Source organism: Marmota flaviventris, chromosome 12 (assembly GCF_047511675.1).
Source record: "Marmota flaviventris isolate mMarFla1 chromosome 12, mMarFla1.hap1, whole genome shotgun sequence".
Taxonomy (NCBI): Eukaryota; Metazoa; Chordata; class Mammalia; order Rodentia; family Sciuridae; genus Marmota; species Marmota flaviventris.
Genome location: NC_092509.1, coordinates 13,087,236 through 13,107,906, shown reverse-complemented (window position 1 = coordinate 13,107,906; position 20,671 = coordinate 13,087,236). Strand labels below are relative to the sequence as shown.

Sequence of the window (20,671 nt, the reverse complement as noted above, 5' to 3'; positions counted from 1 at the left end):
CTTCTGCACAGCAAAGGAAACAATTAGGATTGTAAAGAGAGAACCTACAGAATGGGGATTAATTATAATAAAGAGCTCAAAAATTTTACATCAAAAAAAATTAAATAACCCAATTAATAAATGGGCAGATGAATTAAACAGACTCCTTAAAAGAGGAAATACAAATGGCCAACAAATACATGATAAAATGTTCAATAATATTGGCAATTAGCAAAATGCAGTTCAAACCTAGACTGAGATTGTATCTCATATCATTAAGAGTGGCAGTCATCAAGAATACAAATAATACATGCTGGAGAGGCTGTTGAGAAAAAGGAATACTTTTACACTGTTAGTGGGACTGTAAATTAGTACAATCACTATGGAAATCACTGTGGAGTCTTTTCAAAAGGCTAGACATGGAACCATGGTATGATCCACTGTACCACTTCTCAGAATTTACCCAGAAGAAATAGCCATCTTACTATAGTGACACTTGCTGACCCATGTTTATAGCAGAGCAATTCACAGTAGCCAAACCATGAAACCAGCCTAGATGTTCATCAGTGGATGAATGGATAAAGAAAATGTGGTATACATACATAATGGAATTTTAGTCAGCAATAAAGAAAAATGAAATTATGGCATTTGCAGGAAAATGGATGAAACTAGAGACTATAATGTTAAGTGAAATAAGTCAAACTCAGAAGGTTAAGGGTTGTATGTTTTCCCTCAGACGCAGAAGCTAGAAAGGGAAAGAAAGGTGGGGGTGGATCTCATAGAACTCAGAGAGATCAGTAGAGGAAAGGATAGGGGTGGGAGAAAGTGCTGGGGAGTGATATTGGCCAAATTATGTAGTTATACTGTGTGCATATGTGAATATGTAACAATAAATTCCATAAATATGTACAACTATAATGGACCAATAAAAAATATGTGGGGAAAAAAAGTGAATGCAGGGTTTGCAAAGTTGTGCAACTCAGTAGCTTGCTATTAAAAATTTGAGATGTTATTAAAATGGTGTTATATTTCTAGCCCTGTCTATATATATTGATTGATGCACAGCGTGGCCAAACTGTAGTTTATTTTTACTAGTCACCATTTGGAACAGTGTTTCTTTGGGGACATACCTATTAAACTGTTAGACTTCATAGGGTTTCTTGTTTAGTTTTGAAAATATTTTTGCTTCCTCAGTGACTGAATTCCCATTTAAATTTAGAATTTGGAACAGGTCCTCTGTATTATGATTTCATCTCATTTTACTATTTCCTGTACTTCTGCCTTTGTTAGATTTCTTGGTATTTCTAAATTATGTTTTGTATTTTTCTTTTCTTGGTTCCTGCAGAGCCCTGCTCCTCTGTTTGTTGGAATTTTCCCTTATTTCTTAATCCCACTAGAAACGATTCCTCCTCTATGATGTCTTTGATGAGTTTTCTACCCAAATTTGTTCTCTTTATCCTTTGAATCCCTTGGCACTTTCCTTGTTTATCCTTGTTTTATGGTCTTTTCTTTATGAGATTATAGCTGTTTTAGGGGAGTAACCCATGTTTTCCTCATCTTGATAGGCCTTCCTTTTCCCAGCAGTGCTTCCTACACATTAGCTTTCAATACATTATGTGTGGGGCCTTGAAGTTTTAAAATCAGGAGAATTTTAAGTCAGAATAAGACAGATGTAGATTGAAGTATTATGAACAAGTACCTGAGTATCCTTTATACCTTCGGGGAGGATCTGTTTTACCTTGTATGTTTATGCAGCTGTATACTATTATGTTTTGCAAGAGGAAAATCAGTACACTGGTATGATTCCTTAAATCCTTCAGCATGCCAGGAGCTGCTGTGCTAAGGATTCAGAGTGAACCATGTAGACATGGAATTTATACTTAGATAACATCTGTTGGAGGGGGAAAACATTCATTAATCAAATAATTTTAAAATCTGAGTATATTAAGCCCTGTAGAGAGATGGTCAGGAATATACATAGGGGAGTTTAAATTGCCATCTATATATACTCTTTTCCCTTTGATATATATTTTTGGTACCCAGATTGAACTCAGGGGTACTCAACCACTGAGCCATATCCCCCAACCCTCTTTTGTATATTATTTAGAGACAGGGTCTCACTGAGTTGCCAAGTGCCTCTCCATTGCTGAAGCTGGCTTTGAACTCAAGATCCTCCTGTTTCAGCCTCCTGAACCGCTGGGATTACAGGCATGTGCCACTGTGCCTGGCTGCCTTTGATATTTTTGATACTAAAAATGCTTTAGCTTTTTGAACAGCTATTTGGAGTAGTATCAGTATCATTTTTGCCTTGGGAAGGATGTTATACTATACCAACAGTATTTTCGTTAATTAATGCCATTAATATAGTGTGTACTTCACAACAAAATCATAAATTTGAGATTTTCATGATGAGAACAAAAGTACCTCAGTCATTTCAAATTCCCACTCTGAAATTGCTGGTCCAGTCATAATCAGCTTATTGAGCATGTTAAATGCTGCTTAAAAATCAGGGTATTTCTACAGAGCATTCATACTTTTGTATATTATCTGAAAGCAGATTTTTTTATCTGCTTTGCTCTCTGTGCATTTACTACATGCAATTAAAAACTCTATCAAGAAGATTAGATAAAATTCTAGTCCCCTATTTTCTGCATCCCATTTTAGGGAAATAGACATTTCTTTCTAGACATGTGGGATTTTCTGTGTGCCTATAGCTTCCAAGAGTCTCTGGTGTTTACTCTTTAGATATGACAAAAAGCAGATGCTATCTTTCTACCAGTCTCTTTTGTCCCTTGAATAAAGATACTACTCCTTTTTTGGACGTGGATTGAGGCTATGACAGAGATATTGCTGTTTACTGTTATAATTCTTCATTACATACCAGAGAAAGATTGTAGTTTCTTAATTGAAAATTACTGTAGTGGAATTGGTGGCACATGCCTGCCTATACTCTCAGCAACTCTGACATCTGAAGTCAGAGGATTACAAGTTTGAGGACAGCTTAGGCAACATGGACCCTGTCTCAAAATAAAAAATAAAAAGGGCTGAGGAGGTAGCTCAGTCATAAGTGCCCATGGGTTCAGTCCCTAGTACTGGAAAAATTTTAAAAAGGAAAATTACTATATGTAATTCCTAAACAATTCTTCAGAAATTTTCTCCCTGTGAAAAGTGAAATGACAAACAGATTCTTAAAATAGAAATCACAACACATAATAAAAATCTCTTCTTTCAAGAAAGCAGCCTTAGTTTTTGTGGAGGGAGAGAAGCATTTAATCTAGCTCTCAGCTTGGCATAAAGTGAGTCCAGAGCATTTTTTTCCCCCTGTTTATCTAATGGAGTACTTTGAAATTTTCACTCTTCAGAAATATAATTAGTAGTTAAAAAGTAACTTCTAAGGACTTTCTGTTTGGCAAATATTGTGTTTGGGATGGCTTTGGTCTCTAAACAATACGTTTCAAATACCTGTTTCATTTGTACAGAGTATTACAAATAGCTCCTCTATGCTCTACCAACCTTAACAGCTGTTATTTACTTCCAGTTTCTCCCTGTGTATATCTTGGTGGTATATTCAGAATGGAAATAGTCCATAATCTCTATCAGCCTTTGTACCAACTTAATTTGAAAGATGAGGGTTTTTTTTGCCCTATAAAAATTAACAAATTTTCCTAACTTGAGGGAATCAGTCTTTTTGTAATTCTTTATGGCTGGTACCTTTTTCTTATATACCATATTCTTTGTTGTTGGATGAATATCTAGATATCTTAAACACATTTACATATATTTTAATGGATCATACACATAAGATTATTAATATGCTTTCCCTTTCACAGTTCAGTTTATCATTATTTTCAGTAATGTTACCTCAATTTAAAAAATGGAAGTCAAAAATTTCTTTTTAAATTTAGCATTGTTTGTTTAGATGCCTGATATTTAAATCAGAGTCGATGGATACCTTTTATTATACTCTCTTGATTATAACCTTAAGAAGTCTATACTGTGCATTTACTACATGCAATAGTTCCTCACCCTTATGTCCATCCTGACCATTTTCCCAGGAATCCCTTGTTTTCTTGGTGCTCATAAAATTATCTCCAATAGCAAAGGACACTGAAGGAAAACTAGCCATGGAAGTCTCAAAAAGAGTTTTTTGAGAGAAAAATAGTAGAGAAAGTAGGCATATTGTCAAAGTTGATATTGAGAGAGTCAAGTTTAATATCTTTGAATTGATAGATAGCATTTTATGTCAAATCTTTTCAGGAAGTAAAGGCCAGGCAAATTGTAAGAAAAATTTTTTTGAGATATCTAATACTGAGAAAGTTAGGGCAAAAACCAACAAAACAAACAACAAGAAAGACTAATTTTTTCCTCCCCTCCTTCTGTCTTCAACCATCAGTCTTTTCCTGGAAATCATTACTTTTGGAAGGGGGTGAGGGACTTTGGTTGATGTGAACTATGCACTTGATAATAAGAAAGAAATGTTCATTTATTGGTTGACATTTTCATATGAAGTATCATGATATTAGCTGCTGAAGATTAAAGAGGAAAGGAAAATAAATTTAGAAAAACTAATGTTTTAGTTTTCTTTAAAATACTTATATTTTCCAAATAATCATACAGCTTCTCTGAAGTCCATTTCAAAGCAGTTGGTGCTTATCTCCATAGTTAACCTGTGTTTGTGTTACTTGTTAATCATTTTATGAATTATAATTCCATATGTACAAGGGAAAATTTGAGCTATAGTACACACCCACCTAAGAGTTTGATGGGTATTTTACTTCTCGCATTCATATTCCCTGAGTTATTTTTTAACTTTTTCTTGTGTTTTAATCATTCTGAGATGCCTGTCAACCTTCTAATAGGTATTAAGTCATCTAGACAGAAGAGCCAATTTTTTTTTTCATTTTTTCCCCATTAATGGTCTCATTCATCTTGATTCTAATATCTTTGAAACTAGAATTTTCTATCTTTAGGAAAGTTGTGTTTTAGGTTTTAGCCTTCCTTGGGGAATAATTTATTCTCGCAATCTGAGCATAATCTTAAACTGATTTGGTTTAAAAAGAAAGCATTTGCAAAGTAATAACTTGTGATGGGTTTATGTTCTTACCCACAGACATTAGACCAGCTCCCACTCACCAACCCTGAGCATTTTGGCACTCCAGTCATAGGAAAGAAAACAAATAGAGGAAGAAGATCTAATCATATGTAAGTCCATTTTCATACCTGTAGTTGAACCTGAATTCATTTCTCCTAATATTGTTTTAATAGTTCTTATTTTTAAATTGTAATTTGCAGAATGCTAATGAGATCAAATAGTAATTTTAGATCTAATACTGCTTTCAAACTGCTCAGCATGGGTAATTGAGCTCCTCTATGCTCTACCAACCTTAACAGCTGTTATTTACTTCCAGTTTCTCCCTGTGTATATCTTGGTGGTATATTCAGAATGGAACTAGTCCATAATCTCTATCAGCCTTTTTTTGTTTTTTTAATCTCTAGTGCCTCCTTCCACGTCACTGTCTTGCTCATTCTTTCTCAACAGAAGTGCTACTTGCTTTATGTAAACCATTTTGTGTCTCCCTATTTTTTTCTTGAAACCAGACATGCCACATATTGTTGGAATATATTAAAAATAAATATTGAGTTAATTTTTAAAAACCTTCAGTGTAAGTGAATGCTTTCATTCAAGTGTTGAGTCAGATATTAATTCTAATTGTGTCTGAGCATTGGAGATAGTTGGGTAGGCGCTCTCTCTAATTATTTAATTTCAGCCTTACAGCAACTCTTTAAGATAGGTTATCCTTATTAAAATTAAGAAAATAAACCTAAGAGAAACGAAATATCTAATCCAAGGAATAGAGGAAGAACCAGGACTTGAACTCACCCTTACTCCATAAGCCTTTTCCTGTTCAACTAAGGGACTCTTTCCTTAGAGTACTTCAGTTACTGCACAAATTATGTGTAATATTAAATAAATATTCATTTGAGGGAGAAAATTAGAAGACACTATTGTATTGAAAAAGATACTTAATGTTACTCATTTTCCTACCATGTCTGTGATTAGTTACCACGTGAATAATTTCTCTGACTAGTGACTTAGATTACTGGTTATTTGAGTATTTTTAGGATACTCAGTTGTAATTGTTAACTTATTTATATGTATGACATTTAAAAATTGAGACAGAAAAATAAATTAAAAATATATAATAGCATTATTAGTATGAAAGACCTCTGTCATGAATATTAGCTGTTACTGTGATGTGATAATGTATTCAGTTTTTCCAGAGGACTATTAGGTTGCCATAAGGTATTTTGAAGCACTTGGTTTGTGATATCTTTGGATGTCTCTTTGAAAATTAATGACTTTAATTATGAATTAAGATCTTATATATCACTGATCATTATAGTCTTCCTCTAGTTCTCTACTCAACTTTTTTTTTGTAGACTTGATGTTTCTTTCTTTTTAAAAAAATATTTATTTTTTTAGTTGTAGTTAGACACAATATCTTTATTTTATTTATTTATTTTTATGTGGTGCTGAGGATGGAACCCAGGGCCTTGCACATGCTAGGTGAGCCTTCTACTGCTAAACCACAATCCCAGCCCTTTACTCAACTTTTAATTATGATTTATGATGTCAGAGTAGTGAGTTAGGTTCATGAAATTTAAGATTATTTTTTTATTGATGATGGCTTGGGCTTGAATTCTAACTCTCCCACTTTTTTGCTATGTGATATTTAACAGGTTACTGAATCTTTTCATGTCTCAATTCTCACCTATAAAAATTGAGATATTAGTATTACTTATTTTTTAGATTTGTTATGGAAATTGAATTCATATCATGGATGTGTTAATATAGTAAGTACAAACAGAGCATCTCTTATCCAAAATGCTTGGGACTGGAAATGTTTCAGATTTCAGAGTTTTTCAGAGTTTAGATTATTTGTGTAGACTGTACTGGTTAAACATCCAAAATTCAAAATGCTCTCATTTCAGAGCATTTTAGATTTGGGATGGTCACCCTGAAGTAGGTAAATATCATCATCATGTTATTTACCTGAAGAAAAAAAATTCATGATGAATTGGTAGTGTATCATCTGAATTCATTATATATGAAAATATGTTTATATGCATGTATATAAAAATTCTTCTTACTAGTATTTACATCTAATAGGCAAGTATTGGTTTTTGCTGCATTATCTTCACTTTTTAAAAAAAAATATATATTTTTAGATGTATTTGGACACAATACCTTTATTTTTACATGTGCCTCACATGTGCTAGGTGGGTGCTCTTCCACTGAGCTACAGCCCCAGCCCTAGCATTATCTAAACTTTTAACAGCATTCACATATATCTTAGGAAAAATAGTTTTTTTTACATCTCAATTTTTTTCCATTTTGAAAAAAAATGTTTATAGCATACTTTAAATTTTAAATAGATATATTATGGAGTACCATTTAGACTGATGTACAAAAATGATCAAAAATTAGAATCTATTAAAAAGTCTGTTAGGTTTGTTAGCTGAGTTGTCCCTTTCTTGAATATGAGAATAAAGTATGTAGGTGCTGTGGTACAAGTTGATCTTTGCTTTTTAAAGACTCTAGCAAACATTCTAAGTCAGAGGTTTTTCTATTAAGAATCTCTGTGTTTAATGAGAGATTTGCCTTGGGATTGTATTGTACACACGCCAAGTATGAAGACAGATAAAAGATTGAGAATTGCTTTTCTAGGGGATAAATCCCATTTTGATCTGTGATCTTGTTTTGCTTGCTGTTTCTTCCCCTTTACTAGTGAGGTTGGTCATTCTCACTGCCAAGGGACCTGAACATGTTGTGCTTGCTTAGTGTTTGGAACCATGGTGTGTAAGCATCATGAACAAGTACCACAGTTTGAATTACCCACATCCTTCAATCTAATTCCTCAAACTTCATTCTCCTGTCTCTTCCAACTCATTCTCTACACAAAGTCTTAGATCTGGATCTCAAGACTGCTCATCTGACCTTCATTTGCTATTTTTAATACTCTACTAAAAAACATCTTCATTGTGGTTCTCTGATTGCTGTTTAAAATGTATTTTTGTACAAAGATAAATAAGATTGTCTCTTTACCAGAATTCCATTGTTGTAATAATCTATCACTACCTTTGTTTTCTTTTAGCAGCTACTAATGTACATACCACCAGTTAATGTGCCCCCTGTTATTCCAGAATTATTTTTGACATATTTCATTTAATCGGCTTTCATTTATGTTCTACCTTTAATTCTAATAAGTTCAACTATTTTCTTTTTAACAATGATCATCTTCTGTCATTAATTTTTTAAAGTAATTAATTGATCTTTTTAATTAGCATGTATGTACCCAATGTGGCAGACATAATTTTGTAATGCCTCCCTTTCCCAGTTTTTTCCGATAATTTGGCTAAAGAATATGTGCACTTGTAATAGTAGGAAAGCAGTCTACTTGCTGTTACCTTTTTCTCCTTCAGAAGTAATGATTCTTGCTAACAAGGAATTATTTGTGAGTAAATGTTTTACCCAGTGATAGTGCTAAGATTAACCTGATGAACTAATGATTTAACTTGGTATTTACAGGTCTACAGATCTTACCACATTTTTTATGGATACATAATTCACACACCATAAACTTCACCCTTTTGAAGTATACGGTTAGTGATTGTTAGTATATTCACAGAATCACACGGTTGACACCACTGTTTAATTCCAGAAGTGTTTTTACTCCTTTATTTTGAAGTGAAAATTGGATTCTAGTTTCCTTCATAACTCTTCTTTCTTTCTTATGTTTGGCAGTGTTGGGGATTGAACCCAGGGCCTCACACATGCTAGGCAAATGTTGTACTTGAGCTGCATTCCCAACTGTAGTTTCCTTCTTAATACAAATTGAGAAGAAAATTGGAACACTTTTCTTTTTTTAAATTGTTCAAACTCTTTTAAGTGCATAAGTCCATATATTCCATATTTCTCAATATCTAAGACCTGTTATACATTCTCAGTTTTCATGGTACTATATAGGCTTTTAATTTACAACATCCAAAGTATGAAATGGATATTGACTAGCCTGAAATAATAAAGGATCATTGAATTTGGAATAGCATTTCAAAGACTGATCCTCTGAAATTCCTAGCCCAGTTTTTCATTTGCATCTTACCATTTGCCTTTCTTTGGCCCACGTCTTATCTGAAGTTCTTTCTAGATTTACAACTTATTTAATAGTGATGTGCAATCATTTTTGAGTATTTATTATAGTATTATGGTAAATATGAAATACTTTGTTTCCAGTGGCATCAGATTTTATTTCATAGAGGCAGAGCATTATTTTTTTTAATTTTTTTTTAGTTGTAGATGGACACAATATCTTGGTTTGTTTATTTTTATGTGGTGCTGATGATCGAACCCAGTGCTTCACGCGTGTGAGGCAAGCACTGTACCACTGAGCTATAGCCCCAGCCCAGGGCATTATTTTTTTGTGACTCTATTAATAAGTACTTTGCCACTGAAGAAAAAACAATGTCGGAGGTGAACAGAGACCAAGTAGGCTCTTTAATTGCTCTGTCTCCTCCACCCCACCTTGCCATACGTCTATAGTGTAGTGCTGGGCACGGAACCCACATGATGGGCAAGTGCTCTACCATGAACCAAAACCCTAGTCTTTCTCTCTCTCTCTCTCATATACACACACACTCACACACACATACATATATACACACACACACACACACACATATATTTTAAATATTTTTAGTTTTAGATGGACACAGTACTTTATTTTATGTATATGTGGTGCTGAGGATCGAACCCAGTGCCTCACATGTGCCAGGCAAGTGCTCTGCCACTAAGCTACAACCCCAGCTCTCTTTATATATTTTTAATGCTCATTTATTTTAGTTCATCAGTTTATTGAGTACTTGCCTTACATAAACAATTTCCTGGCTAAGTTCCTCTAAAAGGAAGTATGAAAGGAGCTATGGGCATAATTGTATAATTTACACTGAATGTATATATTTTTTGATTTAAGAATAAAGTCAGAATTACCATAGTAGAAAGAAGGAAGTCTTTTCATTTATTTCATCAAATATTTATTGCTGTGCCAAACACTGTTGAAATACTTCAGATTGTTTCAGTGGAAAAAAAAAAAACAATTATTTAAAAAATTCTCTGCCTTTAAACCTTATATTTTCTTAATGGAGGAGTTGGACAATATGTAAATTATACAATAGTAGAGCAGGGTAAAGGGAGATGGAGGGGGTGAGCAGGTTGAAAACTTGAAGGAGGTAGGCAAGGCAGCCTTACTGAGGGGACATTTTAGACTCAGATGGGTATTTATCAGTTTTGAGGGGAGGATCAAAAAGACATGAGAATAAGGTAAGAGGGGCTGGAGAAAAAAATGAGATTAGGATTTTTTCTTTTTTTTTTTAATTTATTTTTTAGTTTGTAGTTGAACACAGTACATTTTATTTATTTATTTATTTTTTCGTGATGCTGAGGATCGAACCCAGGGTCTCCCAAGTGCGAGGCGAGTGCTCCACCGCTGAGCCACAACCCCCAGGCGAGGATTTATGTTTTAAGATGAGAAAAATAACAGTAAATTGATGTTACTGAATCTAATAGAGGCAGAAAAAATGGATACCAGAGAGTGGAGGATTCATGGTGGGAGGAAATGTTGAGGAGAGGATAAGGATGAGGTTGATCTAGACCAACAAAGGTTTTTTTTTTTTTTTTTTTTTATAACTTTGGGGTGTGAAGTCTTCATACTTGTTAAGTCTGAAGAAGCCAGAATTTTGATAGAGAAATTTGCTTGCCCAATAAAGCTCAGTTTTCTATATTTTACAGATTTTCATATGTATATTTTATATGGTGATGGGATTTTCTAGCTTGCTAATGATATAAAGGGCATACACAAACTCTGATATTAGTATGAGAGTTCAGTGACTTTTTTTGAATAGCGATATTGATGGTGTTAAGTTTGGTTGTGCTTTATATTTATTAGAGGGTGGAGAGATTAAAGTCATTGCCCTTCAGAATCTCTTCTACTGAAGGAGAAATCAGACTTTGGAAATCTGTAATCATTATAGTCCAAGTTGTGTGCCCATATGTATAGTCTCATGCTCTGGTAATAAACAGGCTTGTTGAGATTTTAGGTTTCTTTCTACCTGCTTTCTAAGTGGGCATTAATCTCAAGTGCTATTTGAAATACAGGACTTTACTCTATAGCCGACTTTGCTTTGTTATTTACTTGGCTGATTGTTAGAGTCAAATTTTGTTATTCCCATGTCACTCAGATTATTATAATATTTTTTGCTTTGTTTATATTCATATTGAAATTTATACATGTAAAGAGATGTTGTAACCCCTTTGGGAAGATATCAAAGATAATTTCAGAATGTACTGGACTTGTCCCAATCAACCAAATAGATAAATCACTTTAAAATTTGGTGTTGTTTTTGGTGCCATGGATGAAGTGAAGGGCTTTAGCATGCTAAACAGGTATTCTGCCAAACCCAATTATGTTTGAAGTTTTAAAGTAGTAAATCTGTTAGCAAGTACATTGACCAAAAAAAAAAAAAAAAAGTAAACTATCTCAGATGTTTTCATCATTGTATATATTCAATGCTAGATATTATTCTGTGTTATAAAAGAGCATATTTTATATTTATTTTACATAAAGAACATATTTTCATGTAGTCAAAATTTCTTAGTGTCCTTTCTTATTCTGGGCATTTTGAGCAGTCAGAAATTTTTTTGTTAGCACCGATTGTGAACTTTCTTGCAACCAGGTATAAGGTAGAATTTTTTTTGTTTTACGTTTTGTTCTGTTTTTCTTTTTGAAATTTGCTTTTTACTTTATTTACCTCGAATATTGATAGCATAGCATCTGGTTTTAGGTCCTTTCTTTTTCTTCTGTCAGTTAACAGTTTTCTAATTTACTAGGCCAATATTGTGTGTTACTATATACATCTTTAAAACATAATACAAAAGAACCATATAGAGTTTATGAATTCCTATTTTTTGTTGGATACTAAGGATAGCAGTTGGTGATCTCTTACCAGATTGCCTCCTCTCCCCATTCTAATCTCTACTTCATAAAGATCTGCAGGTCCTTTTTTAAAATTTAGCTTTATACTGGGAATGTAATATGACTTTCTCTGGAACTCCTAAAATCTGAGATTGGGATCTAATATACATATATTTTTATTTATTTGTAGTTGTAGGTGGACAGAATGCCTTTTTAAAAATTTGTTTATTTATACGTGGTGCTAAGGATCTAACCTAGTGCCTCACATGTGCTAGGCAAGCGCTCTTCCACTGAGCTACAGATCCAGCCTGGGATCTAATATATTTTAGTGTAGTATTGAGATATTTAATAGGGGCCTTCAAATTTGGGGGGATTTGGGGTCCAGTTATTCTGATCTGTTGTTCCCCCTTAATCTTTTAAAATAGTAGTAAATAAATTTGAAAGAGTTTTAGGAATTTGATGTGCTTTTCTTTGAAGATAAATTCTGTTGCTCTTTAGAAAGTTAGGAAACTTTAGGAAATCTGATAAAAGGTCTGAAACACTATATTCATCATTGGCCTGTTTATTCTTTCTAAAGATAAATGGAAATATCTTATTTTTTTTTTTCTCTAGACCAGAGGAAGAGTCTTCATCATCCTCCAGTGATGAAGATGAGGATGATAGGAAACAAATTGATGAACTACTAGGCAAAGTTGTATGTGTAGATTACGTTAGTTTGGATAAAAAGAAAGCACTGTGGTTTCCAGCATTGGTGAGTAGTTTCAACATTGAAGAATCTAATTTTGAAGTATGTAATTTATGAGGAAAAGAATGGATTTTCTTACTGGTGTTTGCCATAGATCCACAATGAAATGTTTCTACCATCAAGTTCACACAAAGATTACTTTCAAAATTGTTTTTAAGTACAATGATTTCTTGATGACATCTAAGAAAATAAAAATTTGATGATCTTAGAAGTTAGGTATATGACAGTTACTTATATCGCTCTATTTTAGGTAGAAAATTAATAATGCAAACGTGTAAAACTCCAAATCTACCATGAAGTATTGACTGAAAAAGAGAAAACACTTTCTTCGTTGACATCCATTTTCCCCATACCTACTGGACCAGGGCATTTGCTTAGATCTTAATCTTGCCTTTTTGGTACTTCCTGGATAATCATAACTGCAGTTACGTATTACCCAGTCTCTGACTTTTTTTATAGTGAATTCTCTTATCTACCTACTCCTTCATGTTTTCTCTCAAATTACAGTTCTGTAGGTTGACTATGTAGAATTTTCTATTTTCATTATCTTTCTGAAATTCTGAGAAGATAGTGCTTCATCATCAGGAGTATCCTGATTATTTTTTTCTAGTTCCATGCAGCTCAGCCAGCGATGGCAGATGACAGAAAGTCTTTTGAACTTCATTTCATTGGTGTTGTTAACCACTGGCCTCTGTAGCAAGTTGGAGGGGTTCTGTATAAGAGTTTTTGCTTTGTTTTGTTTTTCAGCAGTATTGACGATGGAACCCAGGACCTCTTGTCTGAGAGGCATGCACTTTGTCATTGAACTACTTCCCCAACCTCAGATAATTTTTCTTTGACTTTTAGAAAGAAAACACATATCCACATACCGGTATCTTTCAAAGACTTGCTTAGGTTGGCTTTCAACTAATCTTTTGGTGGGCAGCATCATAATTTTGTAGTTCTTAAGGCAGACACAGACTTTACTAACAGTCTTGCTATACTTTAATGAAGATTTAACTCTTGTGACAGTAATACATTTTTTTCATCCTTAAGGTATAATTGGATAAGCTATTAAAAGGTTTTTTTGGGGGGTGGTCGTGCTGGGGATTGAACCCCAGGACCTTGTGCATGCGAGGCTGTCAACTGAGCTATATCCCCAGCCTAGTTATTAAAAGTTTTAAATTTCAAATAGGAGAATGAAATGAATAATCAGTATCTCTTCAGAATTATCTTGAACTCTTAAAATTTGAGTGTCTAAATTTATGGCCTCTGATGAGTTTGTCTGAAGTCCATTGGTTCATTTGTGTCCCCCACACACTTCCTATTAATAGACCTTTCACCTGAAGACCTGTTGACTAAATTAAGGGTACATTGCAGATAACATTCTCACCTCTAACAACTACTTTGTTTTCAGATATCAAGAGACAGAATGGGTCAAAAATTATTCACTGAACACTGTTTTATGTTTTATTGTCCTACTAATAGAAATTCCCTAATCCTAATAATACAAATTCCTTTAGAATGCATTTTTCTTCTGCTAAAGGCATTTAGTGAAGTTTATGTGTGTTCATGGGATTCTTTTAAGCATATTTGTTAAATGTGGCACTTTTTATATGTTAAACATTGTTCAAAATGTTTTATAGGGATTGACCCATTGAATGAAGTAAAAGTTTTTTATTCTTGTGTTTAATTAATTTTTTAATTTCTCGGTTGAGAATCCACTAACCATTATTGTCATCTTGTTTTCCTTTACACTGAATACCACTTGCAGAAACTTGGAGATGGGATTAAAATACATTATTCAGTGTTTATGTGCATTTGTATAAATATATGTCCATCATATGTATAAATTTTTATACATTTGCTGTTTTAATGAACTATACTTAACCCTAGCCTCATTATTATTTCTCAAATTAAAAACAATTTTGGAGTAGAAACATCTTTCTTATGTACTATGTACTGTTGTCTACAAGTGATGACTATAATCCTTTTCAGTTTATACATTTTGTAGTCTTTATTCCAGGTGCTTAGTTCAGTGTTTGACACAAAATAAAGCACCAAATCAGTGTGAGTTTTTATAAAGAAAAATAACAAGGGTGATTCTTTGGTTTGATAAATATAAATACTTTCTGATGCCTTTATTCTCCAAATATCCATCCATCCATCCATCCATCCATCCATCCATCCATCCATCCAGTGTTTATTGGGTGCCTATAATGTACAAGGATTGTGCTGATAAGCCTTCACAGGTACTTTGAGTATCAGTATTATTATTTCCCTTATTTGGAGATAAGGATACTGTGAATATTAACCAGAAGAGTTAAGGTCATACTTTGGACGAATAAGTAAACTGAAAATTTAAATCCCAATGTATGTGACCATTTTCTTTGTTTTTTGTTTGTTTGTTTGTTTGTTTTTTTAATATGAGGGATTAAACCCTGGAGCACCTAAACTCTGAGGCACATCTCCAGTCCTCTTTTATATTTTATTTTGAAATAGGGTCTCACTAAGTTGCTTACGGCCTGACTACATTGCTGAGGCTGGCTTTGAACTTGCAATCTTCCCTGCTTCAGCCTGCTGGAGTTGCTGGGATTACAGATGTACACTATCTTGCCCATCCATTTCTTTGTTGTTAATGTGGTAAAATTCTTTGTACGAATTCCTTTTGAAAATATGTTTTAAAAACTGTTCTGTGTATCTTTTTCTCAACGATAAGTAGTTGTACATGTGTTTTTATTGAGATTATATTTAGCCATCTTTTAAGAGGAGGAAGTCTTAGCTTATTCTCCTTTTCAGTTTTCTTTACCTCATCAACTTTTAATGTTTGTAATTCAGAATATATCAGTGTTCCCTTTAGGGTGATACTATTCTGTTTTTATAGCTTCACCCCTAAGAAAGAAGTGTCATAGGGACCAAGAAAATAACGAACAGCATAAAATATAGATTTGGATCCTGTAACAAATCGAGTATGAACCCACTTACCTACACACCACTGACAGCACTGGCCATAGCTGTTCATTTGTGTAGGTTGCATAACCTGTAGCTTATCAAGAAAAAAAATGGGTGACTTTGGTTCATAGGCCCTATGTTGTAAAACACTGGGCTTTTGACTTCCAGATTTCTATCTTAGAATCTAGAGTTGGGCTGAACTACAGACTTGTGTATTTGCGTGTTCATTATCTTTATTCGGATATCATTTAGCTGCCTCAGAACTTAAGCCCCCAATTTACCCCTTTGTTCCTTGTTTTCCTTTCTTGTGAATGCACTGTCATTTGCATGAGATAGAAAAACCTCCTGTCCTCTTCTATTCACCTTTTACTTCTCTAATTCTATGGTTTTTCTCATTCATTTAATTTTCCATTGTTGCCACTTTCCATTCAAGCCACTGTCTCTTTCCCAGGTGATTTCAAGAGCAAAATATTTAAGTTCTTGTCTGTTTCTTGTCTGCTATAACAGCCAAAGTGAATTTCTAAAAGGCAAATCTATGATGGCAAAACTTTGAATTAGCCTTTCTGAAAATCTTAGATTTTATCCTAGTAATTAATGCGATCAACAAGGCTCTGGAAACTTTGGATAGATCTTTACCTTAGCCCTGGTGCAGCTCTGCCTCTTTTCTCTATTCTGCTGAGAACTTTGCCTACAGCTTCATCCCCCTTTCAGCCATGCTTCTGTTTTCAACACCATCCTGTACCAAAAAACCAGTTTGAAATGTTCAGAGTTGGAAGGATGTAGAAGATCGATTTAAAGTTACGTAGGTGTGCTTACTACTCTGTAACTAAAATTGGTTTTAAACTCTTTAAGTTTAAACTAATTTTTAAAAGGATTTAATTAAAAGGCACATTTATAACTAATATGCTAATAGTCTCACACTTTTTTTAAAAGGTGGTTTGTCCTGATTGCAGTGATGAGATTGCTGTGAAAAAAGATAATATTCTTGTTCGATCTTTCAAAGATGGGAAATTGTAAGTATCATTCATTTGGTTTGAAAATCTTATCTAGAAGTACATATATGCTTTCCCCTCTCCAGTTTAAAATGTTAAGGGATGAGGGTTATTTCCAGTGACCTTAGCTTTCATTTTTCACCATAGAGAATGTTTCAAAGAGAACCATTTTTCACATTAGAGATTTAAAAATTTAAACTGTGCTAGGGTTCAAACCCAGGGTCTTGCATGTACTATGGAAGACAATGGAAAATTAAACTACCACTGAGCTTTATACCCCAGCCCTTATATATATATATATATAGTACCAGGGATTGAACCCAGAGGTACTTAACCACTGAGCCACATCCCCAGCCCTCTTTATTTTTTATTTTGAGACAGGACCTTGTTTAATTGCTGCGGCTGGCCTTGAACTTGTGATCCTCCTGCCTCAGCCTCCTTGAGGGTTATTGAGGCAAATTTGATGTTTTTAATACTAATAGACTTACTGACTTTTCTTTATGGTTCATTTTTGTGTGATTTGTTAGTTTTTTCTAATATTTCTAGTTAGGTCTGTTGGATAACATTTGGCTTTTATATTAGTCTGGAGGATTAAAAATGGATTGCATTAGATGTATGTAACATGTGAACACAATTATTTTTCATATAGAAAAATTTTAGAGCTGAGATCTTAAAATCTGTGTGTCACCCTCCCCCCACTTTTGACTAGAGAAGCCAGGTATTTTCTTCTGAGCCTTATCTGGTATTGTCACATTTTAAGATTTGGTGTTCAGGTTTTAAAGGTTTCAAACATGATTTTTAAAAATAAAGCTATGACACACACTTGTAATCCCAGTGGCTTGGGAGGCTGAGGAAGGAGGATCACAAGTTGAGGACCAGCCTTAGCAATTTAGTGAAGCCCTGAGCAACTTAGTGAAACCCTGTCTCAAAATTAAATATAAAAAGCATTGGGGATGTAGCTTAATGGTAAAGCAGCCCTATGTTTAATCCCTAGTGCCAAAAAATTATTTTTTGAAGATCTGTAATGAAATATCATAAATTATAATGCCTTGAATTTGTTTCTGAATAATCTAGTTAAGGTTGGAGGCTGTGGTAAAAATATCTGAGTGATTGAGTTTACAGTTATTGTAGTTGGATGATGGATGGATACATGTGGGTTCATGATACAATTCTGTCTACTTTTGTTTGTATTTGAAATTTTAAAAATAAGCTGGTGTGATGGTGCATGACTATAATTCCAGTTACTTGGGAGGATTGCAAACTCAAGGCTGGCCTCAGCAACTTAGTCTCAATGTAAAAATACCAAGAGTGGGCTGGGATTGTGGCTTAATGGGAGAGTGCTTGCCTGGCATGTGTGAGGCACTGGGTTTGATTCTCAGCACCATATACAAATAAATAAAATAAAAAATTTCATCAACAATTAATAAAAAATATTTTTAAAAAATGCCAAGTGCCGGGCATACAACCTAATGGTAGATTGCTTGCCTAGCATGTGCAGGGTTCTTCAGGGTTCAATCCTTAGCACCACAATGAATGAATGAGTTAAAAATGACATTCTATACATGTGTTTGGAGTAGTTTTCAGGCATTTGTAATTTGATTAACAGAAAAAAACAAATGCACAAAAGCTGAAAGATTTATTAGAAATGCATGTTATCAATATCATAGAACTTGTCCTGGTTGTGTTTATCTGACCTTCCTTATGGTCAGGGAATTCCATAAATGGCCTCAGATTGCATATTAGAATTTATTTTAAGCCGAGGAACCATTGAAAAAAAATTATTAAAAGAAGATTTAGATTTAAATTGGTACAGATTCTTCTTAAACTTATTTTTATTGTTGACTTCTTTTTTTTACAGTATTCATATATTTTTGTCATCTAAACATTTTTATTTATTACTGTATCACTCTAAACAGTTTTTAGAATTCTTCTTTTCAGGCAGAGGTCTCTTTGATATCTGGAAACCAGGGATTTTTATAATATTTTTATAATATTTCTTAAGGCAGAATCCTCTCACAGATCTTCACATATTTTATTTTGGGAATTGCAACCCTGTGTATAGTCACTTTCATTGTATGTGTCAATATTTTCATATATGTAGTATCTTTCTGTGGTATTTAATTGACTGAACTCCTAATCTGTCTTTTCTTTTATAATTAAATAATACAGTACTTCAGTGCCAAGAAAAGATGTTCATGAAATTACTAGTGACACTGCACCAAAGCCTGATGCTGTATTAAAACAAGGTAAAGATAATCTTGGAATGAATTGGAACTACTATAAAAAGGGCTCAAGTGTTTTTGAAGATTATGTTTTATTTTGTTTTTAAATTTTTTTGAAGTTATATCCTTAATTATATTTGATTCTATGTGATTTATACTTTTAAAATCTTTTTGGGGGGATGCCTAATATTAGGGGCAGTATTCTGGAAAAGTGGAGGAAACTGTGTCATCAGCTCTTGACTTTTCTCCTAGTAAATGAAGTATTTGTTTCCATAGTTATAGAAAAAGGAATCAAAGTAGTTTTGATGTGTTAACTTTCAGTAACGGAATGGAGGCTCCAGTAGTTACATTTGATTGAGGAATATGCTATAATTGCATTTGTTACTTCATTGTTTGGCCTTGTAAATATTGTTATTTTGTCTTTGCCCTTATACATCAATATGCTGTGTAATCTGCCTTAAAATCATTGAGATTTTATGTTTTGTAATTAATTTCCATTTATTGTAAAAGGAGAAATGATTGTGTCTAGCTAAGTTTAGTTGAAGCTAATTGTTATACTTAGATTTAACTGGAAATGTAGAGAACATTTATGGTCAATTATCAGGTATTTCATTATAACCATGGCCCATGTGCCTTGTACATAAAACTATTTAGTAAATATTGGATAAAATATTGAATGACTGTGGTAAAGTTGTTTTCAGTAGACAAGCTTAATATCCGTTTGAGAGAAGAAAACTGTTTCTCTTGTATTTGTTTGAACCTGATAAACCTTCCAATGATATCAGTTTTGCTTTCTGTGTACAGTGGATACCATTGGCCTTGAATGAGCAGGACTGCATGAACTGCTTCATGGAAAAGCTGCACTCAGGGCCTAGAGCTCAGCAAACAGCAAATACTTTGTAGCAACATAGTTGTGTTTATCTTTTTTTTTTTTTTTTTAATTTACAGTTGTAGATGGACAGCATGCCTTTATTTGTTTAGTTTTTTATGTCATGCTAAGGATCAGACCCAGTGCCTCACACATGCTAGGCAAGTGCTGTGACACTGAGGTCCAGCCCCCTATTTCTTTATCTTGTTAAATATTCTTAGAGAATTTCAGTTGGCTTAATTTCTTCAAATCAATGTGATGGATATCATTATCCAAAGTACATGTATGAAGACACGAATGGTATGAATATACTTTGTATACATCAGAGAGATGAAAAATTGTTCTCTATATATGTAATATGAATTGTAATATGTTCTGTTGTCATATATAACAAATTAAAATTAAAAAAAAAAGAAAAAAAATTCTCCAGTTCACATATTTTATGGTCTTCTTCCAGCTTTTGATCAGGCACTTGAATTTCACAATAGTAGAACTATTCCTGCTACCTGGAAGACTGAATTGAAAGAGGATAGCTCTAGTAGTGAAGCAGAGGAAGAAGAGGAGGAGGAAGATGATGAAAAAGAAAAAGAGGATAATAGCAGTGAAGAAGAGGTAAATAAAAGCAGTTGATGCTTTAAAATTCCAAATAATAACTGGTTAGGTCTTCACATGAAGTCATTAATCACGTAAATATTTTTAGTATTAGAAATACTTCATAATAAAATTATATTTGTGAGATTCATCATAATCGTTGTTTGCTTACCTTAAAGTAGAAATATGATCTCGTGACATTAAATATATTTAGTATAGATATTCTGGTAATTCAGTAATGTCTTAATCTTGCTGTGGTTTTGGTTTATTGGATGATTAATGAAATATCACCTAATACTTCAATATGTATTTCA

General features: G+C 33.4%; 1 protein-coding gene across 4 annotated transcripts in view; it reads left to right on the top strand.

Moving 5' to 3' along the window:
* The window catches only part of Arid4b (AT-rich interaction domain 4B), a 143,702-nt gene that overhangs the window by 73,438 nt on the left and 49,593 nt on the right, over positions 1-20,671 (top strand). For all 4 annotated transcript variants that reach the window (XR_011709297.1, XM_071619837.1, XM_071619836.1 and 1 more), the window contains exons 7-11: positions 5,090-5,181; positions 12,621-12,759; positions 16,618-16,697; positions 18,846-18,922; positions 20,224-20,378. Coding sequence is in view for 3 of the 4 variants with exons in the window: in XM_071619837.1 (XP_071475938.1) it covers positions 5,090-5,181; positions 12,621-12,759; positions 16,618-16,697; positions 18,846-18,922; positions 20,224-20,378 (543 nt within the window). In the remaining variant the exon portion in view is untranslated. The remainder of the gene's footprint in view (positions 1-5,089; positions 5,182-12,620; positions 12,760-16,617; positions 16,698-18,845; positions 18,923-20,223; positions 20,379-20,671) is intronic.